The sequence below is a fragment of the Abramis brama genome (genome assembly GCF_963993115.1).
Source record: "Abramis brama genome assembly, chromosome: 5".
Taxonomy (NCBI): Eukaryota; Metazoa; Chordata; class Actinopteri; order Cypriniformes; family Leuciscidae; genus Abramis; species Abramis brama.
In genome coordinates, this window is record NC_139967.1 from 24,600,427 (window position 1) to 24,627,536 (window position 27,110).

At 37.4% G+C, this 27,110-nt stretch overlaps 2 protein-coding genes across 2 annotated transcripts; both read right to left on the minus strand.

Moving 5' to 3' along the window:
• Positions 1-618: 618 nt before the first annotated feature.
• gucy2d (guanylate cyclase 2D, retinal) lies at positions 619-18,005 on the minus strand. Its single transcript, XM_084113242.1, has 21 exons — positions 17,861-18,005; positions 17,600-17,687; positions 14,133-15,150; positions 13,350-13,651; positions 12,015-12,390; positions 11,835-11,913; positions 11,619-11,733; positions 11,200-11,316; positions 9,407-9,490; positions 9,107-9,283; positions 8,741-8,897; positions 8,476-8,625; positions 8,180-8,328; positions 6,845-7,008; positions 6,573-6,765; positions 5,883-6,057; positions 4,755-4,853; positions 3,298-3,392; positions 2,474-2,559; positions 2,291-2,376; positions 619-1,878 (listed from the first exon to the last, which is right to left on the minus strand). Exons 3-20 carry the CDS (start codon positions 14,950-14,952, stop codon positions 2,292-2,294), a joined length of 3,423 nt encoding a protein of 1,140 aa, XP_083969368.1. The 5' UTR covers positions 14,953-15,150; positions 17,600-17,687; positions 17,861-18,005; the 3' UTR covers positions 619-1,878; position 2,291.
• Positions 18,006-22,019: 4,014 nt separating this feature from the next.
• LOC311082644 (uncharacterized protein) lies at positions 22,020-25,233 on the minus strand. Its single transcript, XM_084113594.1, has 3 exons — positions 24,985-25,233; positions 23,698-23,751; positions 22,020-22,801 (listed from the first exon to the last, which is right to left on the minus strand). Exons 2-3 carry the CDS (start codon positions 23,710-23,712, stop codon positions 22,325-22,327), a joined length of 492 nt encoding a protein of 163 aa, XP_083969720.1. The 5' UTR covers positions 23,713-23,751; positions 24,985-25,233; the 3' UTR covers positions 22,020-22,324.
• Between the last annotated feature and the right edge of the window lie 1,877 nt (positions 25,234-27,110).

Here is a 27,110-nt window from a genome sequence, read left to right on the forward strand (position 1 = left end):
CGCCTCATTTACGTTTCTGTGTCCAATCAACGAGATGGTTTTTGATAATTGGGCGGAGCCAACATGTCCTAGTTCTAGGCGAATTATAATTCAGCTCAAGACTCCGTTTACTCGAGTCACCCGAGCGCGAGTTGACACCCAATCCTTCGCGCGTCTTTATCAATCAGTCATATTAGCCTTGACATATGCACGCAAAACAGAGATGTCTTTTCTTTCTTTTATCATCGCACGGATATACAACTTGATTAAATGTTTAAATTAATAATAATACATCTTGGTAGAATTAACACTGGGATCTTTTGTTTCTTGTGCGTTGACATCCTCATACCTGTAACTCTTATTCAATGTGGGAGAAACATCCGTGTTTGTGGGCTACATTATATTTGCTACTCCGATGCGCTGGAAGAAGACTTTGAACTGACATGTTATCTGAAACTGTCCAAACAAACATAAAATAGGGGATAACTGAGAAAATCTTATAACCTTTTTGTTTTTACATTTTACAAGATTTACATTTCATAATTCTAGGAAGGTAAAGGTTAGGCTAGTACATTGAGGATTCACATACTGATATGGAGCTAAATAAGCACATGCATACACTAAGAAAGAATCTGCACATTCACTAAAACCATTTTTTATTTACATAATCACAGACAAGATAAAATGGTGAGATTTGCTATTGAAATTCAGCTACATCCTGCTGTGACTGTAGCTCCCCTGATTGTGCTTTAGGTATCAGGTGACAGAACGTCATCCTGGACAGCCACAGGCGCCAGAACCCTCCTATCTTAATGAAGATATCCAGACCACACATTTAAAAGTCTGTCATGGCATTCTTTCAAATAATTCCCCTTTTGGGGCACATATAGCATATATTTACAGAGTGCATGAGCAGGCAAAATAGTGCTGAGATAATCTTTGGATACATTTTCTCTTTGGTAATATTTCAGGACTCTGAAGCAGGGTTTGACATCAGGATATTATGCATGGAATGTGCCGAGTATATCAAGATAATGTGCCATGCTATTATAAACCTGACAATTTGTGTCTGTCTCGGCGAGTTTCCTTTTTTAAAGTACCTCTTACTCTTAACTCAAAGAGGACAATTGAGGTAAGCTAATCAAATGATAGCAAGTAATTCTCTGCCATATAGTCTTGGGTTTAAAAGTTGTTTTATTGGCCAAGAAAACTGCTCTGAACGCATTTCGCTTTCTATAAAGGCCAAACAGTGCCACATGAAATGAAACAGAATGAAAGCAAGGAAAATGTGAAGAATGTGACGTTTTTTGAACTAGCACCTATTTATTATAGCCTGATATTCCTAGCAAATAAATTCAACACAGTATTTTAAATAATTTCAACACATGGATATTACTGCTGTTATTTTCCACTGAATTATAACTAAGTTGTCAGGTGCCATTATAAACAAGCACCATCCTTCACTTTTGTCTTATAAACAATGAAATGAAGAAAATAAATCTCTTTGTAGAAGTGGATTAACTGGAGGGATCACAGATGAATGAGGCATGTGCTGTTGTTCTCATTTTCATGTCTGGATGAGCTGTGATCTCAGCAGTGTCTTTCATTTAGTATTGGATGAACTGCCGTATAAACTATACAGTTTTTAAAAAAAAAGTTCTCTGTGACCATCCATAGCAGCTGGTACATGCCATCTTGTTGAGCTGATGGTTTCGATGGACTGGCGTTCAGGTTGAGTGTTTGTGCCTTTTGTCAGATGTCCTAGTGAGGTTTTCCACTCTTTTTTGGAATGAATCGGGTAGAAAAAGTTTTTTGAACACCTCATTCCACTCCTTTCATCCCCTTGCCCCACTTTCTCCTAAATTTGATAGGCTGGTGCAGAAACATGAGCATCACAGCCTATTGGAAGGCACAGAAACAGAACAGCATGAGTTCAAAAGTTTGAACAACCTTAAGTTGCAGAGCTTAAAGGGACAGACACCTAAAAAAAAAAAACTCTCATGTTTCCAAACCTGTATGTTTTCTTTCTTCTGCGGAACACAACAGAAATTAAATGCCGTCCAAAGCAACATTGGATCCCAGTGATTTTTCAAAATATCTTTTTATGTTCCATAGAAGAAAGAAAATCATATAGGTTTGGAATGACAGGGTGAATAAAAGAACTAAGACATGTACTGTAGGTATAGTTACAGCAACTACATTAGTGAACTGTAAACTCTTTTATCCATTCATTAGGCAGAAAACTGAAATCTTCCAAACTAAGAAATAAACCAAATGTGACTGAAATCACTGAAATGTCTCTGTTCTCAACCTCAGCCCATATTCTTTTGTCGATCCAGGAATTTCTGCCGCCTGTCAACCGGAATCTCATCCAAGCTGATACCATGGTTGCTCGCCCTTTGTGGCAACATAAAGAAAGATATCAGCATATCGACACAACACGTTTAGTTTACTCTAGGTGTACATGAATACAGAAGTGTTTTTTCTTTCTTACCCAGGAGTAAGGTCTGGCGGTATAGGTAGTGCCTTGGTAAATCCATCCCTCCCAACCAACCAAAATGTTTCCTCTACACCTTTACCCTGTAAGAGAATGACAGGAGCTCATATGACAGGCTTCAAGACATTTATGAGGCATTTAGTACAATACTGTATAATAGAGTGTGTTCCCTTGGTTATAGTGTGTGTTTCGTGGGACTTGTTAAAAAATAAACTATCTTGAAACACACTTTCACCCTCACACTAGTTTACTGAATTTGTTTATTAATAATGTCCAATGGAGGACATATATGCAACAGTGAAGAATTATTATTATTTTTTTTCTGAAAGTCATGAACCTTTATAGTTTCTTTTCCATCACATTTCAAATGATGTGTTCTGTGTAATAACATTATGTGCATGGTGGAAATGACGGTGATGGAAATTGTAAACATTTTTTAAATAAAGTGGTCGTCTCCTTTCTTTTTGTTTATTTCATAATTAGCATTCAAGTGGTATTTGCCTTGATTTTTTTTCTACATACATCACATGTCTCATATTTATCAAGTGTCAAAAAATCTTAAAAAACAAGTAAAACGCCTGATAAATCTGTATTAGGAACAAAACGTGTCTGTTGCGGTGGAGATGATGGCAGAAATTTGGGACAGATGAAATTGTGTAAATATGTATTTATTATACAATCACTTTCACAAAAAATATTGAATTGATGCTTTTTTTACTGTCTGTTTAGATCATAGTTATCATTATAGTAATTTTAATAAAAATCAACTGAGACATAAAAATGCATGAACTGAAGAAACATTTGTCAGTGTGTGTGTGTACCTTGAGCTCTGTCCTGCCCCTACAATCTATTTTATAGCCAAGTTTGAGGCTGTTCAGGACATCAACAGTACTCTGGTTGACATGAATTCTGTAAGCTGTAGAAACAGGGAGAGCAAAAAAAATATATTTTTTTATTTATTTAAATTAATTATTAAATAATTAATACATCAAAATAAATTGTTACAAATGTATCACTTAATCATTGCCCACACTGATTTCTTCTGTATGAGTTCATACAGACTCATCAAGAACATTGTGCAGAGTTCTATTTGAAGGTAATGATGTTCCCTGAGAAACCACTAGATGACAGTATGCCTCTAACTGTTAAAGTTTTCGAGCTGATGCACTAGGCTTTGTTACATCACTGGAGACGTTCTGTCACTCTTTCGTTTCCTTCAGATTATCTGGGCAAGTGTGTTCTAGTCATTTCATTGCGTAGGTGAAATCACACAGTACTAAACGTGTGACCTTTGTGGCCCAGTCTATGATGAAAACATCTTTAATCTTTCATTTAAGATTAATTTGAAACAACCTGATTTTCAAACAAAGTCTTCTTGTACAATATGATAATGTTTACAATAATTCTGAAGTAGTCTAATTCAATGCCCACTACCATTCAAAAGTTAAAAAATTGATTTATTTAATAAAGAATACAGTAAAATATATTAAAATATCTAACGGTTAGTTTCACTTATTTTATATATAGATAGTTAGATATTTTAATATATTTTAAAATATAATTTATTCCTGATGCCAAAGCTGAATTTTCAGCATCATTCCTCCAGTCTTCAGTGTCACATTCCAATATGCTGATTTGCTGCTCAAGAAACATTAATTATTATTAGCAATGTTGAAAACAGTGCTACTGCTTGATATTTTGGTGGAAACTGTAATAAATAAATAAAAATCAGGATTTTATTGAAGAAAAGGACAAAATCTTTTGCAACATTATAAATGTCTTTGCTTTCACTTTTGATCAGTTGAATAAAAAGTATTGATTTCTTTTAAAAAACAACAACTTTTGAATGGTAGTGCGTTAGCAAATATTTAATCAAATCTCACACATTTTGTCCATGTTCTTCAGCATGAAACGTGAAGTAAATGTTCTTGGGTAAATGTGACAGAAGGTCTGATTAAAGGTCAGAGAGTTCAGGGTGATAGCGGAGGCTGAGTTCTAAGAGGACATTAGCTTTAAAGCAGAATTTTCTTTCTAATTTGGCTTATACTCTTAAGAGCTTACAGGGAACTCTTCACTTTAAGCCCTCTGAGCTTCTCACTGACATGCACTCACTGATCAGCACACACACACACACAAAGCACTAACTACTGAACCTTAGCTAGAGACAAATTCATGGAATCACGACTTCAGACACAAGTAAAAAAAAGCGTACATCGTTAGTATCAGACACGTGCTGATGTATATACATATACAACACAAAAGTTTTAGGTGGACTCACGCAACCCTGTGGATTCCATTCGGGAAGCTGTGTTTACTGTGTCCCCGAATAGACAGTACCGAGGCATCTTCAACCCAACTACACCCGCCACCACTGGACCTGTACAGACACACATAAATAATAAGTTAGGACATTAGCGACTGCATTACATTTCATAAAATTACATAGTGCTGCGTCAGTTCAGTCACACCTGTGCAAGCACCATGTGATCTCTGTTGAGTTGGGGGGTGGGGGAAAGGCCCAGCGCTGTGCTTACTAATTGGATGAATCTGTTAATTGGATGATGCCCGGGATTTACATTTCACTTGTTCTAGGAATACACAGCCATCAGAGGATCAAGTGTAAATACGTATTTACATTTAGCAAACATGTTCAGTTTGGTGATGTAAGACTAGGCCATTTTTGTCACTGAAATTATATGGCTGATTTTTAACTTTGTGAGAAGGGCATAAAGTGCTAGTAAAGTGCTTTACAATAAAATAGAAAACTGTTATTTTAAATTTGTAATTTCACAATATTGCTATTTGAACTGTGTTGAAGCCTTGTGGCAGCGTTTTGACACGTAGTGCAGAGTTCGAGTCCTGGCTCGGGAATCTTTCCCAATCCTATCCCCCTCTCTCTCTCTCACTTAGCTTCCTGTTAGGCTACGTTTACACGGAACTGATCTGAAGAGAAAACGCAAAAGTGATCACTTTTTATTCTGCGTTTAGACGAGCGTTATGGGGGGGAAATCTGCGTGCATATGGTGACGCAAAAGTGTGTGAAATTCAGTGTAGTATGCACTCCAGGCGGCTAGGTGGCACTGATCGGTGCCTTCACTGTCTAGCAGACTTTTGCGTTTTTACCGTTTAGACGGAAACGCGACGGTGGAGCGTTTTTAAGATTTCCACTCTGGAGGGTGGTTTCACTTTTTTGCGTTTTTAAGCCCCAAAAACGCTGTCGCCGTCTAAACGAAAGGCACATCTGATAAAATATTTTTACGTTTTCACCCGCGAGCGTTCTCGTGTAAACAGGGCTCAATAAAAGCAAAAAACGGCAAAAAAAAAAAAAAAAAAAAGTCTCCACAAAAGACCCCAAACTTTTGAATGTTATTGGTGTAAGTGTTTGTGTGCATTGTTCTTTTCTTACCAGAATGGAGTCCAATGCGGATTTTGACTTTGACGTCAGGCATGTGCCTCATTTGAAATGTTCCGATGCAGTGCAGAATGTCTAGAGACATGTTGGCCATCTCTGCTGCGTGACGGTTACCATTTCGGTTCGGAACACCTGATGCCACCATGTACGCATCACCAATAGTCTCCACCTGTTGATATATAATTTGTCATATAAAATGTTCCTTTCAGAAAAAATTCTGTTTTTGTAAAGAACTGTTTGCATGTGTTATAGAAATGACCTCAGATTATAAAATGTTATATAAATAATTATTTTAATTTAGCCCATCAAAAGATTTTTAAAAGAATATCTTACCAAAGAAGAAATATTTTACAGTATTTTCCCTTTTTTATGCACTCTCAGAAAAAATGGTCCAAAACCTTTCACCAGGGCACACCCTTTCAAACGTGTAAAAATGGACCATTTAGGTACTAATATGAACCTTTGGGGCATTATTATGCACCTTTTAGAGCTAAATAAGGTACAAAAGTTTACTTTTTGAAAGGGAACCGCCCCAGTGACAGCTTTTGTACCTTTTTTTCTGGGAGTCTCTGATTTTTTTTAAAGGGATCTGCAGCAAAAACACTCTAAATCTGATATTATGAGATCAGTATAATGAAAGAATCTCCTCAATTTCAAGTCAAATATAAAAAAGCTCATGCGGACCTTGTAGACATCGTGGATTGCGATGATTCCATCGAAGAGTGTGTAGAGGTCGTTAAGCAGATCGACCACTTCGATAGGTTCACTCAGAGCAGAAATGGTGGTGAAACCCACAATATCACTGAAATACAGTGTGACGTCTGAAAAGTGCTCCGGTTTTACTGGCTTTCCTGTCTTTAATGCCAAGGCCACAGACCTGAAAGACAGAATGGCATTATAAGAAACAAGAAGAGAATAGGGAAAGAAGGGTGAAGTTAGACTGAAGTGGGACTCACTTGGGCAGCATCTGGGCTAAGAGAGCATCAGTTTTCTGACGCTCTACCTCTAGTTCTTCAGTCCTCTCTCGGATCAGATCCTCCAGGTTTGAGGAGTACTGCTCCAGCATCCTTAACATTGAGTCAATTATATTTGTCTTCTTTCCCTTGTTCACATTTTTAAACTGCAAGTAAGAAAGTAAGAGACAGAGAATAGTATTTTTTGTTTTCTCCCCTATGTTTTATATGGTGAATATGTGTGTCCTGGTAAACCCTACATTATGGGGACAAAATGTCCCCACAAAGGTGGCACTATCCAAAATCCTTGTCCTTGTGTGGACATTTTCTGGGCCCCATGAGGAAAACAGCTTGTTGATGTTTTTTTGTTTTTGTTTTTTTATTAAATGCAGAATGTTATGTCTGATGGGTAGGTTTAGAGGTAGGGTTAGTGTAAGGTGAATATACAGTTATATACAGAATATACAGTTTGTACAGTATAAAAACCATTACATCTATGGAGAGTCCCCACAAGGATAGCGAACTTAGATGTGTGTGTCTGTGTGTGTAAGGATCTTCAGTTTAAAGATCTTAAAGGGGTGGTTCAGGATTTTCGACATCGGTCCTCATTTTCAAGTGAGCCTGGTTGTTATTCATCAGTGGAGACAGTTTTCAAAAAAAATTATCCAGTCCTTACTTTTGGATAGTTCGCCTATGCTAGGCTAGCGCGAGTCAACGGCGCACGTTAGCCTGCCATTTTACTCCATTTTACCCACTCCACAGTACACCAAAAGCAAATAAATTATAACGCCAGACTATCGATGTAAATGTCTGTTGAGAGAATAATGTTAGAAATCAAACTACCCTTTCATCACATTGCATTAGTTATAATTTGTTCCCTGTATTTATAAGCAGTCTACAGCAGCGGCGGAGTTATATTTGGTTACCTAGGAAACCGAGAGAGCCGGTCCACATAACAGCCATGCAAGTGTATTTACCTGCCGCTGACACTCATCACTAAAGTTACAGAGTATCTACATAGGACTATTCTCTGAATAGACATTTACATCGATAGTCTGGCGTTATAATTTATTTGCTTTTGGTGTACTGTGGAGTGGGTAAAGCTGTTTTTAATGGCAGGCTAACGTGCGCCGTTGACTCGCGCTAGCCTAGCATAGGCGAACTATCCCAAAGTAAGGACTGGATGAATTTTTTTGAAAACTGTCTCCACTGATGAATAACAACCAGGCTCACTTGAAAATGAGGTCCGATGTCGAAAATCCTGAATCACCCCTTTAAGACTGTTCTCATGAGAATTTGTGTGTGTGCGCGTGCACATGAGAGAAAAATAAGCTGTACCTGTTTGAAGATCTCCTCAAATGTGGGTCTCTTGTCAGGATCCTCACTCCAGGCCTGCTTCATGATCTGAATCACCTCCAGCGGAGCTTCATCCACAGACACAGTGGGTCTGCACAGCGGTGGAGGAGAGCGCACCTTATCTATGATTTCTGCACACAGAGATACACAACTGAATTGCTCCAAACAAGCGTAATTAAATCATTGCTATTTTCAGCTTCTCCATTAATTAGGTAAACATGGAAAAATGAACATCGATGTGGTAAGCGATTATGTAGTGGTGTGTGATAGTGTCAAACCTTCAGGAGGCATATCCAACATGCAAAAGGGTGCGCAGCGAGAGATCACCTCCTGCATGATAATAGCAAAGCTGTATACATCTGCTGAAAACGCCCCCTTCTTCTTCAGATTAGGGTTCCGCAGGATCTCTGGAGCCGTCCAAAATTGATCTGAATCAAAGATACAGAGATCAGAGTCAACCAGAAAGACTGAATACATAAAAGCAAGCAAGAGGAGACTCTATATCCTGGTTCTCATGACACTTTCCATATGTATTATACGTACCCTCCGGTTTGCTGTCCTCCAAGACGATGTTTTGACAGTTGATGATTTCATTGAAGCCATAATCTGTAACCTTCAGAACAAACCTGCCATCTACCACACAGTTTCTTGACTTCATGCGTCCATGAATAATCCCACGATTATGCAAGTACTTCATTCCCTGAGAGAAAATTGATAGAGATGTATGAGAAGATGAACACAGGTGACATCTTTGACAGTTCATTACTTAACATGCAGCCAGTCATTCTTTACCACATTTTCATCCATATCTTCATCTTCTTACTGAGTTGTTCTTACATATCTGTTCATCTATGCATTCATTCAACCCTTTGTTAATTGAGCTTTCCTTCCATCGCTTCAATTCCTCACCCTGATCAGATCAAGGAGAAGAGAGGATTTGAACATCCAGTCCAGTCTCATTTCCTCGTTGTTGAGTAGGTCTTCCAGGCTGCCTCTGGTGCAGTGCTCCGTAACAATGCCAAATATGCCATTATCCAGGAACAGACCCAGAAACAGGTTCAGATTCTCATGGCGCATGTCTCTCAGCTAGAGAGAGAGAGAAGGGAGCAAACAGAAGCAAAAGGGTGCAGCATTCAGTTTTCCTTCCAAAACCTGTCCACAACTTATTAGCTAACTTTCATTTCTTTTCTCTCACTTTCTCTCTCTTACCTTGATAAAGATGGCCTGTGTGCTCTCAGTGATTTCTGAAACAGAATCTCCACAGGGGCATTTCTTCAACCAAACCCAATCACCCTGACAACACGGAACAATTCAGTTTAACACAACACCACACCACATGTGCAGACAGAATCTCCTGACTCTGTTTTTCTCATTTCCTACACTGAGTTTAGAGGGAAATATGTATAATTCTATGGAATTCATTTAAATAAGGTACTGTAAATGGATTAAATTGAATTACGAGGACTACACTTATATTGGTACGTATGTTTTATTAATTATAAAATATTATAATGAAATACATAATGTGCAGTTTGATAAACACGCAAGGGACAAGTGATGTGTAGAATTTTGTGAAACACAGACATCTGCAGCTTTCGACATATTCTGCATACTACCAATACGTCTCCACAACATCTGATTTACAACTAACTGCTGTATGTTGTTCATAATAATATACAGGCTACTTTATACCACAGTCCTCTAATCTAATTGTAAGCTTAGTTTGCCTGCAGTAACGTACAGGTTTTTGAAATGTAGCGCTTACTTTAATCACCAAGCACCCTGATTAAAAATCCAGCATTGCTGGGGCCAGTTACATAAACATAGCCATTGTGTTAAGACTGTGCCTTAAAGGGTTTGTTCGCCCAAAAATGAAAATTCTGTCATTAACTACTCACCGTCATTCCGTTCCAAACTTGTAAGTCCTTTGTTCATCTTCGGAACACAGATTAAGATATTTTTGATGAAATCCGAGAGGTTTCTGACCAGCCATAGGCTCAACGTCATTGCAAAGGTAGTAAAGACATTGTTAAAATAGTCCATGTGACTACAGTGGTTCAACCTTAATGTTATGAAGCGACGAGAATACTTTTTGTGCGCAAAAAACAAACAAAAACAATTACTTTATTCAACAATTTCTTCTCCTCTGTGTCAGTCTCTGACGCTGTTCACATTGTAAACACAGTGCAGCGCTTCCGGGTTCTACGTCAGAAAGCCGGCTCAGTATCGTCCGGCTCCTGCGTCAGCAGCTCACGCATGTGTCAAGGTGCTCACATGAAGAGTGTCAGAGACTGACACAGAAGAGAAGAAATTGTTGAATAAATATATAATTTTTGGGTTTTATTGTGCACAAAAAGTATTCTCATCGCTTCATAACATTAAGGTTGAACCACTGTAGTCACATGGACTATTTTAACGATGTCTTTACTACCTTTCTGGGTCTTGAAAGTTGTAATGATGTTGCTGCCTATGGACGGATCACAAAGTTCTCGGATTTCATAAAAAAATATCTTAATTTGTGTTACGAAGATGAACTAAGGTCTTACAGGTTTGGAACGACATAATGGTTAGTAATTAATGACAGAATTTTGGTGAACTAAACCAAAAAGAACTAGAAAAGTTTAAGAACTAGTAAGAAACTATAGTATGACTAACTAGCCGTTATTTAGGGGTAATCAGTCTTACTTTTCGGTATCAAATTAGATCAATATGTTTTTATGGAGTAGGAAATGGAAAACCCTGAGCAGAGCTTTAAAAACCTAGAGCGATTACTTAACACTTTGAACACCTGAAGCACAACTACTTTCAAATTGCTGTTCCAGTTTGGTGCATTAGGCTTTCTTTGGAACTATATTCAAATTTTGTCTGAAACATTGGTTACTTTCTAGTATTCAGAACAAAATTCCTCGTTTGTGTGATATTGCTTTAATATAGAACCAAAACACTTTGCTAGCAGCTTATTATGGTGTATGTCTGGACATAAAACGCACAGATTAACACACCTCAAACACAGCAACGTTGGACGTTTCAGGAGAGGAAGTAATGTAACTGCGAGAAACTGAGTGGTGTGGGGTTTTAACATCTAGTTGACTCTTCACCATACTATCCTCATTCAGCTTCTACAGAGAGAAAGAAGAGAGAGAGATTGATAAAGAGAGAGGCATCCACAAAAAAATCTATGAAGAAGAGAGAGAATTAATGACTGAGTAATTTCTATGAAAAGACTCATTCTTGTCCTATGTATTACCATCAGCAGGGCACACACTAAAATTATACAATTAAATTATTATCATACTCTCCTCATTCAGCTTCTACTCACAGAAAGAGAAATTGAAAGTGAATGAGACATAGACAAAGTCTATGAGCAAGACAGACACACATAGCGAGAGAGAGAGAGAGAGAGAGAGCATTTGTGACTGACCCTCCTGCTGAGTGTGGTGTTGATGAAGACCAAGTCATCCAGTGTCAGCACTATCTTAGCAGCGCTTCCTCCTCCTCCTCCTCCTCCACCAAATGCCACCAAATGACCGTGTTTCCTGGACACACACACACTCACATACTTATTTGTTTGTCAGTAAGACTATAAACTTGTTCAACACAAGGTGGTTTGCTAAGAATCAAGCAAGTCAATTCATACCTTACTTGTAGAAAAATGACACCTGCCCCACCTATCAACACAATGAACAACAAAAGGAGGAAGAAAAGTCCATCCAGGCCTGAAACAAAAAAGAAAGAATGAGAAACAGAACCAGTCGTGATATTGATGACATAAAATGTAATGTAATGAAATTTGGCATTAGAACTTCTGCTTCCTCACCTCCACTACAAGCAATATAAGGGCTGAACCAGCAGTTTGAGTCACTGCTCGGAGAAGCTCCAGCAAAATGAATCGATTTCCCAAAGTACTTCAACCCTCCATATTTTCCATACGTGTGCGGTGCTTCGAGGGCGTGCGTGAGGTGTAGGCTGGAGCCAGATCCATCTGAATCCAGGACAGCGTAGCGTGCCTGCATTCCTTCTCCATCAGAACCTGCTGATATCTGTTGGTTAAAGCCATTGAATTCAAATCCGCCTTCGTTGCTAGCCAGTGCATCACCCGATACCCAGCGCCCACCACTCGTAGCACGACTCTTCTCTGCAGCCATAGCTGTATAATAGAGCATGTTATAAATCGTCCCAAAAAATGGAGTAACCTGCCAAGAAAGAAAAAAAACACAAAAATAGGAAAAATAACACAAGAGTCTTAGTGTGATTCTAAGCAATTTCTCATACCAGGGAAAACTTAATAAGTGTCTGTTGTTCGCTTTATCAAAGTGTTATTTTAGTATCACTATTATAGTTTTTTACAAATATTCTGAATTCGTTTTTGAATTAGTGTTTTGGTCATTTGTCATTAGGATGTGTCTATATATTTTTTATTCATTTTTATTTCAGTTTGTTATTTTAGTACATCAACCCCCGGTTTCACAGACAAGGCTTAAACTTATGCTGCGTTCCAGGCAACCTGTAACCCGTGTTTTTCCAACTCGTAACTGGGAGTACATCGTTCCAGGCAACCTGTAACCCGTGTTTTTCCAACCTTATACCCGTGAAAGTGCACTGGAACGGCAGTCAAACCCGTGACTTCCCACCCGTGAACTCGTACTAGATCGATGTACTCCCAGTTACGAGTTGGAAAAACACGGGTTACAGGTTGCCTGGAACGCGGCATTAGTCCCAGACTAAAATGCATGTTTGAGCTGTTTTAACTGAAAGAAACTTATACTAAAATATATTAAAACATGTCAGTGCCTTAGTTTTCTAAATATTTGATTTGATTTCAGGTAACATTTCTTTTATTTCAAGTAACGAAAAATGTTTTTTTATGGTTTTAGTTAACTATTATAACCCTGTTTTATGTGAATCATTTAGAGACAAAACACCAACCTGCAAATGTCTTAGCATAAACAAATGATGTACATATTAAATACATAACGCTTAACGCCTTTTTTTCTGTGCTAAAAAACATCTGAAGAGTCACTATTGTGGCAAAGATTCTTTCTAATAACTTATAGCGTTTGCTTTTGCTATTTGTGTCCCTATATAGCTTTTTAAAATGAGACCACTAGTTCTAAAACCATTTGGTAAGACGAGTTCAGACTCAGTGTATTACCTCTTCAGCTGGTGTGCTGGTGCGGATGTCATAGGATTCCCGTGCTGCATTAAAGGCCTCATAGAAGTTTTGTTCCCCTTGGTCCATGGTTATTGTTAAGACCCCATCGTATGCTCGTCGCAGTTTGGTGTCATTGGCCAGGATTGGATAGTTCACATTTTTATATGGCAGTGAATACAGTAGTGTGTCATATGGGATGAAGATGTATCCTCGGTCAATCATTCTCATGTCCAGTGCTGTGGTTAGCAACCGATACTGTTCCTCTCCACCAATCAGAACAGAGTGCATGCACATAATGACAACTGCGCACACACACACACAAAAATGAAGAGGGAGGAAAAAGAATTGAGCAATAAACGAAGGAATAAGTTGATGTTAATAATTATTAAAAAACAATAAGATATAACACAATAACAGATATAACAAACTTTTTGCCCCAATAATATTTATAGTTTCTGTCCTAATATTACACTCACAGAAGAGCACACACTTAAATTATAAATAAACTTTGTTAAAATAATGGAATAAATATATTTTTTAAATGTATGTACAGTACATTTTAGATTACATACATTTTCTTTTATATGATAATATTTTCAATCCTTATTCACAGATTTGATTTATCTTAGTATAACTGAAGATATAGAAGCAGATCATTTCATTTGAAAACTCTAACCACTGTTCTGTAATCTTCTGTTTTTAACTGAGGTTCTAAAAACTTTAGTTAAGAGTTACTTGCTGCACATTTTAAGTGTACCTTTTTAAACATAACTCAGAACTCACCCCTCACTCGATCCATCTCTCGTATTGCCTTTAGGGCTCGTCGTGGTCCCTCCTTGTCCGCCCCCATGGTAACAACCGTGCCAACTGGCAGACCAAGAGCACGCAGGGATGCTGCTAGTTCATGCCCAGTCGCTTCCCACATGTCATTCTCCACAGTTATAATCCCAACATGTGCCCAGCGGAAAAAGCGCAGCACAGAGAAGAGCACGCGAGAAGACAACGGGAGCGGCCGCAGAAAGGAGGGATACATTTCCTTATTCATGTCAGCCTTCAGGCAAGCCCAGGACAGGATGCCCTTGTTCCAATTCTTTGCCAGCAGTGCAGCAGCAGTGCAGTAGGCAGGGTTTGCTGGTCCGAGAAAGGCCGCACCGTAACCCTCCAGCTCGGCAAAGCGTACCAGGCCTCTCGAGCTCGAGCAATCCTCATTAATTAGTGTGTAATCATACCAGTAGCCTTTGTTGAGGTCGGGGTCTTTGTTTATACGGCTAATGGCTAATCGGGCAGCTAGGTCTGGCAGGGCTTTGGAGTACATAGGGTCACACGCCCATGGTCCTACTATGGCAATTTTGAAGGTGGTGCCCCAGGCCTCACAGGGCAAGTATGATAGCATGACTAGAGGAAGGAGCAAACTGTTCCCCCACCAACTGTGGCTGCGTAGCACTGGGGTCGAAGACACCGAGCTCGCTGGGCCATCGGGGCTTTTTGCTTTTTGCTTTGAGGTTGGTTTTTGTCGTCGCTTTCCTGCTGAAGACTGCGGTTGCCATTGTGGGTGGTGGGACTGGCAAAGAAAGCTAGAGTTTCTGTGGTCATCCATTTCCATTTTTTTTCTACTGTTAAGTGTCAGGGATGGTGAGACAACAGGTGCCACTGAGAGATGTTGTGTGTTTATGTGAATATTTTGTCAGGGACAGTATGAGGGCTGATAAAAACACACTCAAAACACCCAGCTCTCGATTTGGGTTCTACCCACTGAGGGTCACTAGCCCAAAACTATTGCACAATAACCAGCCATTACTGTCTGTTATGGAGATGGAGCAAATGTGTGAAGTTTTGTTTGAGAGAAACAATAAAGGTTTGGTTAAAGAGAGGGGAAAAGACAAGGGACAGAAACAGAACAGAAAAAGACAAAATTAGTCTTTCTTCTTAGAATTAGAATATTGCAGTTCTTTTTACCATTGTTTACTATATTTATTAGTGATGCAAAAGTGGCTCAAACATCAGTATCAGGGTCATTCATAATGATACCAAGGTCAACAGATCTACACTACGGTTCAAAAGCTAGGGGTCAGTAAGATTTTTTTTTTTTTTTACAAAATTAATACTTTTATTCAGCAAGGACAATAAATGTCACAAACAATTTTTAAATAAATGCTGTTCTTTTGAATTTTCTTTTCATCAAATAATCCTGAAAAATATATATCACGGTTTCCACAAAGATATTAAGCAGATATACATACTGTTTGTATATAAATATTTATATATTGTTTAATAATTCTATTAAAAGGAATTAATTACATTTTAAAATAAATAAATAAAATTAATATAAAAAGTATTATTATAGTAACAATATTACTGTTTTTACTTTATTTTGATCAAATAAATGCCTTAGTGAGAGACTTCTTTCAAAAACATAAAACATATGTAAATAAAATAATAGCAGATCCTTTTTTTGTATCTGAAAAAGTATGTGACTTCATTTCTTGTTTTAAACTATCACGGTTTCCACAAAAATATTAAGCAGATATATATATATATATATATATATATATATATATATATATATATATATACACTGTTTGCATATAAATATTTATATATGGTTTAATAATTCTATTAAAAGGAATTAATTACATTTTAAAATAAATAAATAAAATTAATATAAAAAGTATTATTATAGTAACAATATTACTGTTTTTACTTTATTTCTTATTTTATTTCTTCTATTTCTTATTACTTTACTTCATTTCTTATTTTAAACTATCCTTCAATTACTTTTTTATTTTGTACTGAGGCAGAAATATAGGGTTCCAGCCTGAATTATGTGTTTAGCGAGGATGAAATATATATATATTCATATTATTTCTTTTAACAGAATGATATCTATCTATTACTTCTTTTCAGAGTGGCAACTCTCAATTAAATGCTGTTTGGTTTGCTAATAAAGATTTTGTGGTGACCAAAGTGAAACTGAGAAATAGGAAGCAGGGTATAGAAGTCTTCTTCAAACCACTACTCATTCTGGCCTTTCCATTGCGATCCTAGAGACCTGATCTCTGATTGTAGGCTTGGTCTGGTCAGCTGACCAACCACTTCCTCACCTGACTCATGTGCCATCTGTGTTTAAAGGTGGAGCTGGGGTGAAGTGTCACACAGCATGTACCAGGCTGTCTCTCTCTGCCTCTATCCATTGCTCAACAGGCAGAAAGCAGATTACAAGCTCTGCCTTCATTAGCCCTGGTCATAATAACTGCCAAATAACGTAAGGCTTAATCAATCTTAATCTTAATCAACCTTATCTCTTTACATAATCATCACTCTGTATCTATTGACCTGTCAGAAGTCTTTTCTTCTCAGATTTTTCATTATTTTTCAACCTTTTAATCCATGTCTTTAGTATTCTGTATTACTTCTGTATAACTTTCCTCTCTCCCTCACGTCTTAACCGTCTGGCTTTCTTTCTTTCTTTGGACCTTTAGCCAGCACTTAAATACCCCAAGATTACAGCGGATTGCATGGGATTCCACGACGGGTTACCCCCGTGTTTGAGTAATTTACTGTCTGTAATATTGGTTCACTGGTACACCACAGCAATTTTTATTTGTCTAGCTGTCTACTTATAACCTCCTTTTTATAGCCAATGATGTATTAAAAACACATATGCAGTACATTCAAGTTGATATATAACACGGTGATGTAACATGGTGATGATATATAACACATTCTTTTAGCATTTGCAGTATAGTTTCCTCTACACTGCCTATTTTGTGGCATTTGTACCTGGATATGTATAAAGTATGTAATGTGTTAGTTTAAGTGACTGAACAAAAACATTATAGTGAATGGACACCTGTAATAGAACAATAATATTTCTTCACCACAAAGAGTCATATATTTGAATGTTAGCAGAGTTAGCAAATTACATCTTTCGTAAATTGATTCAGACAGTTGACATTTAACTAAGTAGACCCAATAAAATTAGATAGTCTAAACTACTTTTTGGCTGATAAGAAAACAGAATAGAGAAATAAAATAATGCATATATTATATAAACAAAATTATTTAACAAACTCTGCTTATACAAAGTTCAAAAAAGCCAAAGCATATCTAATGATGTTGTAACAACCTAAGATTACTTGGCATCCCTCAGGGAAGTCCTATAATTCTCTAAGAATCCAGGACTACTCAAGCAAATTCAATATTGAAAACTACTTTTACTCTTAATATAGAGGAGCAAAGTATTGGCTAACCTGGTGTGTTTGGCAAATTGAGAGCCATGATGAGTGCTCGTTCCATTAGAACACAGAGAGTCTGGGAAGAGCCAGCGGGAGACCAGAACTGCGCTCCCAGAGAAGTGGATGTAGATGACAAAATCCAATTTAAAAATGTAAAAGTCCAAATTGAAGGTGGAGAAAAGACAAATATTCCATGTAAAAACAAATAGAAGAGCAGTCTTTAAAAAAAATGTCTTTGAAAAGAATTGTATAAAAAGTACAGAAGTAGAAATCCACCTTTCTCTTTTTACAGTGGATAGTTGATTTTTGGTTTGTGGTCTCCGGAGGTTGAAGGCCCTCTATTAAACTGAGTCCTGCCCCAGTCTGGAGAGCCTAATGGGGGAGGCCACTGGAACAAGAGCCTCTCTGAGTCCTGGGTCTTACTGGGAACACGCAGATTTACTGACAGAGAGAGAGAAAGAGAGAGAGAGAGAGACAGAGAGAGAGAGAGAGAGAGGTAGCGCTGGACAAGGAATGAGCAGAGGAGAAAGGAGGGGCAGGCCAGGAATCTAAGAGGTGACTTCTTAACCCTCTTTAGCCTATAATCCACACATACATGGCAAAAGGCATTTTGCCTCCACAGTGAATGTGAGCTTGTGGCTTAGAAATATATTGATTGACAATTTTTAAGTAAATTGAAATATTCACCAAACTTATATACTCACACTCTCAGTCACAACATTAGACATTTTATTTATTTATTTAAAATCATTTTAGCTATCTCTACTCTCTGAGTCCAACTATAAATGGTTGGTTTTGGCAGGCTATTTCCTTTTTAATGCAATACTGTGACAGTTGCGTGATGGTTGATAATTAAGCTGAGAATTTGATCCCATGCACTGTCTGTGTAGGATCAACACTGAGCCAACAAATATAACAGATTGTACCTGTACTGTCCTACTCCAACTTGTTTCCTCAGGTGCACTCTGTAATTTTTATTTTTATATTTTTATGTTACACTGGCCAATATGGCGGTCCCCCGAAATTCACTATTCACAGTCAGCCGTGATTAATATTCCAATATTAGAAAATTTTCAGAAAATAGTAACTGAAATAAATGAGTAGTATTTGGTATTTGGTACTCAGAATGGCAGCCACATTGTTTAGGTCACAGATTTTGTTCGGCTACTGACATGACTAAAGTCTCTTTTTTCCCAGAGGTACTATAGATTTATTTTTTGGGGAAAAAAATTTAAATGAGGAAAAATATTCATGTCTCTACATACATCTATGTGACAGTAAAAGAGCATCAAGTTAACACAATGAACAGAAAAGCGGACAATATGAAGATCACACAGCACAACTTCTGCAACAGGATTAAGATGATGGTGTTAAACCATTAGTGTAACACGTCCTCACGTTACATTAAAAAAATCCCAAGTGTCAGTGTGTCCCTCTTTCTTTCCTGCTCCTCCTCCTTTCTTCTTGATCTTTCTTGAGTTTATAAGCTTGGCTAGGAATGCCCAACAGGTGAAATGAGATTTGAGTTCCCAGGAAGCCCTAAGCCACGATACCTTTGTTCATTGTGACATTGAGTCCTATAACACTATTACACTCTTCTTATTAAAGTTTGCTTTGACATAAAAAATACTTTTCAGCCTGTTATTTGTGGGTCAGACATAAAGACTTTATCCAGGTCTTCCTGGAGAAGACCTGGATAAAGGGTACAAGGTCAGCAAGCTCTTATTATGAGAAGCTGTTAAAAAATTAAATGGAAGGATGGAGATATATGAAACGAGAGAGAGGGAGCTGTGAGGTAGTCATTCAGAGCTTGTGGAGTGGTAAGCGCTTTAAGGTCAAAGCCTGTGAAGATTAGGCCCTGACTATATCCTTGAGCAGCCCTCCAAAACTGGAGCAGTGCTTGGGACTTTATTCAAATTTATACAAACTAATTTATAAAAATTAGTTTGACCAAAATATTAAATACTGATTTGTAAAATAGAAATGGCCCAAGACAATAAAACGATTAAATTTGCCATAGAGCTCAGACACATAATAGTGGCTTAGGTTTCTATTTCAAATAAATGCTTTTTTGAATTTTGTATTCATCAAAGAATCCTGAAATCCTATAAAATTATACAAATTATACAGACCCCAAACTTTTGAATGGTGGTGTATGTTTTGGACCATTCTTTTCCCTCAAAGTAAAGTAATGGTTTGGTCTGTTTTTGAATGTGTCATGATTCACCTGTCACCTCTGCACTACACTTCCCATCATCCTCCCTGGCTCCCACCTGCACTCACTTCATAATCACCCACACCTGCCAGCAATCACCCTCATCTGCTCCACACTACAAAAGCCTGCACCACACACATGCCCATGTTATCATTGTCTGGTCTAGGACTTATCCAAGTTGTGCATATTCTTTACTCCCGTCACCTTCATGGTTGTTTTCTGCCTGCAATGTATTTATCATCTACCTGTTTAAATGAAGACTGTTTATTGTTACACCCTACATCTACGAGTCTGTTTCCTGACAGAATGTTGCCGCCTGTCACTTGATCCAGTTTAATCGTTCCTTCCCCTTTACTGGCCCCATTAATGGTCCTAACAGAAAGAGGACCTCCATGCGGCCACTGGCAATATTGGCTTAGCTTTGACCACAGCCCTATTAAACACTATGTGGTTGGCTCACATTAATCAGAGTGCTGTTGGAGCATTGGAAACAAAGTTCACCTTTTGACCCAAGATGCTGTGCCGGACAGAGAAAGACAAAGCGCATATATCTTTTGTCTCATTCTCCACCCATTCACATTTTTTTACATCATTTTTCAGTACATCAGGACATGTTACAGCACCATAAGTGTCTTGATCAAGGTCATAATACTGTCAAGAGGTTGAGGGGACATAAACACAAACCTTTAAGGCTTTTCATTCGGTCATGACTGTTTCCTGCCCAATACTTCTAACCAGCAATAAGTAACTGTCTGATCTCACTAGCACTAGGCCTGCTTGTGTGTGTCTCACACTAGCTCATGATTGATAGGAGTCCATTTTAAGATAATCAGATTAGTCAGATTGGGTTGTGCTGAGCTTCAACCGGCAAGCCTCTTACCTCCAATCAGAGAGAGAGATGAGGTGGGGGGATACAGGTAGCCTCAAACATTGTCTAAAATAATTTTGAATTATTAGTCAAAGAATTATCAGTACATTATCATAGTAAAACTGTTTAAAGTTTTATAAATTATTAAAAACTGATAAAGTTTATAAATGCTCAAATACAGCAAAAATGTGTCTGTGTATGCAGTATTTTTGTAAAACTGCAGTAGTTTAAAAAAAAATAGCTCACCCAACAATGAAAATCCTACAATTATTTACTCATCCTCATGTCCTTTGAAACCTACATTTCTTTCTTCTGTGGAACACAAAAGGATTATTTTTTTTTTTTTAAATGGCAGAAGGTTATGAAGAATGCGTTTTTACATTGCAATGCGCTGCATTTTACTAGTTTTATTATGTAGCCGAATATGAGCTAGAAGTATGTGTTTTATCGTTGCGCTCATGTCTCAGGTTTTTTGTAGCGTCTCGGGCATGACACTGTGTTCTAAAAACACAGCAATCAAGTTCAACTTTTAAAAATGCATCTCTAGACCTTGCAGACTTTTTTTCATTTCGCAACCCTTCGTCTTGCAAACAAAAATGTGTTCTTTTGTGATTGGCCCCTAAGCTGCTTTTCCATACAATTAAAGTGAATGCAGCGACCACGGCTGTCAAGCAAAATATTTCTAGTGAATAACAACTTAAATTTAATTATGTTCCTTATATAAAAGCACAATAAAAAAGTCAAGGACTGATATGTGGATGAGTATTTTCATATTTGGGTGAATGATGTAGGTTATATCTACATGGCATATCAAAGTAAGTCATTTCAGAGCTGCTATGCTGATAACTAAGCTTCATTCATGCAGATGTGCAGGATGGATCCTGATGCAGCCAAGAAAACCTGTGGCATTCCAGGTGGGCTTAAAAACACTGGTCATGTTAACCCATATTGCTGACCTTCTGAACCTCAACCAACACACCTAATATGAACTTGTAAACCAGTGAGCAGGAGAATGGCAACAATTATGTAAAAGAAATTGAATTTCAGAAGATGCTTCTGTGTTTATAAATTTAGCCAATCAAAGAGTGTAATCAGATCCCCAAAAACCAAGCAGGCCTGGAGACTGCTCTGGCAAACCTATTTTTACAAGTATTCAAGTTTTTTTACAAGTATGTTTTTGTATCTTAAAAAGCTTTCAGTAAACTCTAAGGCATATGTTTAAATTGACTGACAAAAAAAAAGAAAAAGTTTTCTAGACATTTATCTCTCAAAATCAATGTCCTGCAACATAATTGGGTCCTAAAGGCATTCATAATATTACAAAGATTCTGATTTTGGTGAATAAACAAAGATTTTGTAAGATTTTAAAAAGATGTTTATTGATATTAATATGTAGTCAGCATTTCATATTTGAAAAAAGATAAAAAAGATATCACTTATCACTTACAATAATACATTAGTTAATACATTACAATAGTACATTCATTAAACTGTTTTTTATTTACCTGTTACTAAACATGTACAAGAATAGCAAATTTTAAAATAACATGTTTGCAGTATTCCTTAATAAGTCACATAGGATAGGCCTTAACTGGGTGTTTTTCATTAGGTATGATTTCAGCGTTGTCATTTGTCTTTTGTGTTCAAAACTTTCTCGTTACAGTCCCAAAACTGTAAGACTCTGCTTGTTGTCCACCACTCTACATGGACTTACATCATCTTGAAAGAAGGACAGCCTATGGGTAAGAAGCGCTAAGGCTTCAACATTTATTACCCCGAAGCACCTTTGACGCAGGCAGCGGAAGCAGAAGCGTCTATCACAATGAGGGCAGACAATGTTGGGACAGCCTATTCCGTTGTGTGTAAGCAGGGCCTTGCAACCTGGACAGGCCCTGAAGTATGGACATCCTCTCACCGAGCTTTGTGGGTCACTGATTTTTGTGTCGCTGAGGAGGGCAGCACGGAGCGCACAGTTCGGCAGCATGCAGGATTTGGTGGTCGAAGAGTCGCGTGGCCATTCTCTCTGACATGCCAAGCAAAACTGAAACACGCACCGCTTCGATTTAGAGCAAGACCTGCAGACCGCGCACTGACCATCCAGAGTGCCAATATCAGACTGCTGACAAATGGGACACTGGGAAACGAGGAAAAAAAATTGTGGGATTTGGTCACACAAATAAATAAAGAGGGGCCCTACTTCACAGATTCCATTAACTTGCTATTCCACTTTTTTTTTTCTTTTTTTTTTTAAACAGTATCCAGCTAAATATTTATTTGAGTGAACATTTGCACAATATTTACAATTTCCATAAATGTTTTTTTTTTTAAACTTTATAAATTGACATAAATCAATAGGTAGTTAAGATTTTGTATATATATATATATATATAGGCACACACACACAATGACCAGTGAAATATGTAGCCTTATTGACGTAATTGAAGGTGTAATTACATTCTGAGGGGTAAATAAATTATTTTAGTTAAAGGAATAAAACTAGTACAATAATAAAACTATAAAATAAAAATAATAAAACAAGTATTTTTCTTCAAAAGTAGGCCTACTTCAAGTACAATTACCTTAAATAATGCTCTGGCCTAATCAAGAACAGTATGGGAGTACAATGACTCATGTACTTTACAACCCAAATCTGAAGCATTTGACCCTGACATAGTTACATCATGAGCTTATTCATTCAACTACAGAATCAAAACTGCAAAAAAATAAATAAAATACTGATCTTACTAGTTGCCTTAGGAGTACATTTTTCACAATTTAACATCTAAAATAGAACTAAAATGATAGCTATAGTTCAATGACCCTAAAAGTTTTAACCCAGGAAGGCTCTTCTAGACACTTATCAGTGGAAAACTACGTAACAGTTAATCAGACCCCTTGGCATAGTGTGCTAAATGAAGTCTAAGAGCTTAATTCCCCTCCTATACTATGTCAGAACAAGTGCCTAAAAATAGCGTGTACAAAATGTCTGACGTCATGATGGATATCGGAGCTCTCGCACGGTCAGTCTACCTTTGGAACGTTCATGGCTCAAATCCTCCTGGACTACATTCACAGATGACAAACCTGAGTGAGAGAGAGAGTAGACGAGGGTCAGCGGATTAGAAAGGAAAAGGTAAGACAAAGGTATGGAAAACTGTGCTGGCAGGGAATCTGAGGACACTGACACACAGACATTAGGGGAGAGTGGGGTAAGATGAGCCATTTTTTACTTATGTGGTCCTCAAGAAAAGAGATAATTAGGCAGGAGTACAATGAAAGTTGTAAGAAATGTTTCCTATCATTGAAAATGATCAGAATACATCTGACAAAGGGTTCTAAAAATATGGCTAAATTTACCCCATATTAGGGGTAAGTTGATCCGAGTCAGTGGGTAAGTAGCACCATCTGGGTGTAAACTGACCAACTGAATCTGAATCAAACCCATGTGAAATTTTAAAGATAATTTATCTCTTTTAAAAACTACTTTAATAACCAAATTTCTTGTTATAAATAGTCATATTTATTTTCTGAAAGCTAACTTAAACAACATAAAACCAACCAAATGAAGTTGAAATTTCAGTATCTTTAATTGTTTGCATTTCTGAAACAATAAGTTGAAGACCAAAGTTCTAACCTTCAATGTCGAACACGTTAGGCAAATTAGGGACTACAGGTGGAAAGATATATATATATATGATTAAGCATCTTTTGGTTCTTATCAGATAAGTTTATTTGATTGTTCCCATCATATAAACATAAACATAACAAGTTAATATTACATTGAAATTATACCAGTTTATACTTAAGATAATTAACTTAAATTTACAGTGCTCTATGGTGGGGTAAGTTAAAACGCTGGCTCAATTTAACCCACAGCATTTGGCTCACTTTGCCCCATAGCTGCCATTTTGGACAAAGTTGTTTGCTTGCCAATTCAGGCTAATATTTAGCAAAATGATTTGCATGATTTTATACATTGCTAAATCACCAGTATGGATCAATCAAAAATATTTTTAAGGGTGGACAAATCTGCTTTGATGTAACAGCCATTACATCTGTTATACTAAAATTTTACTTTGACAAGCCAAAAACAGTTTTTAAAGTAAATCGGTGTCTTCCACTCCTGACAGAAATCATGTGCACGAGAATAACATCTAAGGTGTAAAATAACAGGCACTTCAAACATCTTTCTTTTTTTGCCAACAAGAACAAGTGTATTCGAAAAGTCTGAATTCTATTCAGTGACTCTTGCAATAGGATGTAAGCCTATAGAAGAACAGACAACTAGAAGTAAAATTAAATAAGTAGGCTACGTACCGGTTGACTCAGTGTTCTGTCCACTTCTTTGTGCGTAGAGACACGAAACGTTTCTGTTTATTTCCTGTAAGCTTAAACAGGGGAATACCAACAGACCTGCTTCTTTCACTTTCAGTTTTTATACAGACAATAAAATAGATTCAAAAGATACCATATTGACAGTCTTCAAAAAAATTACTTTAATCTGAGAAAGGTATAAGCCTGTATGTGTCGTTGTTTGGCTGTTTGTTTGTTTTTCTTGAAAAATACTATTAATTTAAAAGATGGATTATAGCGACAGCTGCTGACCAGTGAAGGAAAGTTCTGGCTCTGATCACTCATCAATGCTGTAATTATGAATCTGTTTTACTGCATCCTAATCCTCTACCATAATCTAAATATGTTCTGAGGAACTTTTCCATTCTCGAAAAATGTCAAGATTCACTGCAGCTTTTACAATAAATCGGCAAGATACTCTTGTTGCCTATTCAAATAATGAAATCAAATTACATGCAGAAGTTTACAGTTAACCAAAATCACAAATTTAATATGAATTCTTCAGTTCCAAAATGTTTCTCTTCATTCTCTTAAACAATTATTTGAATCATCAGGATTATAATTTGATCTAATCATAATTTTATTCATTTCTGCACCTCTGGCTTACAAAGAAAAGAGAAAAACACAACTTTTGGAGTAAACATTTATTCTCTTTGGTAATTACTCTTTTCCTTTCCCATTATTAAATCAATCAAATTTAAATTAAATGTTATTTTTAGTAGTTTATCCTCAGAGTTATTCCGTTTATCCACTACTACAGTTCTAGATGTCGAAGGATCTCAGTGTTATCCACTATCACACAGGTCTCAGGATCATGATCATCATCATCATCATCATCGTCATAGTCATCATCGTCATAATCGTCATAGCATTCTGGGCGCAGGCAGCGAAAGCAGAACTCCTCGTTGCAGTGTGGACAAATTATGTTAGGGCACCCCTCACCGTTGTGTGTTAGCAGGGCATGACATCCAGGACAGGCCCTGAGGAACGGGCATCCTTTCACCGAACTTTGCGGTTCACTGATCAGTTTCACGCTGAGGAGGGCAGCACGGAGCGCACAGTTCGGCAGCATGCAGGAGTTTGTGGTCGAAGCATTGTGAGGCCATTCCCTCTGACATGCCCAGCAGAACTGAAACACGCACCTCTTCACTTTAGAACAAGACCTGCAGACCGCACGCTGACCATCCAGCTTTCTGATATCAGACTGCTGACAATGGGGACACTAAAAAGTCAGACAAACAGTGAACATTCGTCCTTCAGTGACCCTTTTCTGCAGGATACATCATGTCAGTATTAGGTGGCAACAAATGACTTTGGTCACTATGAGCCAACCACTAAAAAAGTATGTTCTATATAGAATGAATGTGTGTAATATGAATATAATTCAGACGAAGTACATTCCAGCATGTTGTCATTTTCATGTGACCTACCAGCGTCAGTTGCGTCGCTTCACTACCTTTCACAACTCTTCTCCTGAGGCCTCATGGGATAGTAACGTGTCCATCATATTATGCACACTTCAGAATCTTGCCTGAAGCAGTAGGTCTTCCGGATACTTTTTGCCTACTCTTTTATGAGTACTATGAATTCAGACATACTTCTTGTCACATACTGTTTTTTTGCCTACTATATAGTAGGGAAGTATGTGATTTCGGATGCAGCCATTCTGAAGTGCGTTAACTAAGAACACTTTACTATACTATGAGGCCATGGAAGAGGATTTGTGAATGGAAGGGAAGCAACGCAGCTGATTCCCTAGGTCACATGACAGTGACAACATGGCAGATGTAGTACAACCGAATTTAATTCATACTACATACATTCATACTATATAGAACATACTTTTTAATGGTTGTGAAGCAAGTTTAAAACCAAATGTAGTACCTACTATACAGTATGCGGTTTCGAACACAGCCACTGTCCTTATGATTGAGTCATTGAATTATTCACTCAACTGATTCTATCAAAAACACTGAATCATTCGGTAACAGGGCAACTGTGTGTTGGTTGGAGATGCAATAATACAGTGATAAATTGTGCTGGCTTCGTTGGATATATTTTTGTTGTTGAAAAAAAAAAAAGAAAAAAAA

Excerpts from the sequence above, each read along its gene's own strand:
- gucy2d (XM_084113242.1), bottom strand. The coding sequence starts at position 14,952 with ATGGAAATGGATGACCACAGAAACTCTAGCTTTCTTTGCCAGTCCCAC. Across the intron at positions 13,652-14,132 it reads AGAGATGGATCGAGTGAGGG|TTGTCATTATGTGCATGCAC; the intron begins GTGAGTTCTGAG and ends GTGTGTGCGCAG. Across the intron at positions 11,317-11,618 it reads ACACCACACTCAGCAGGAGG|AAGCTGAATGAGGATAGTAT; the intron begins GTCAGTCACAAA and ends TTCTCTCTGTAG.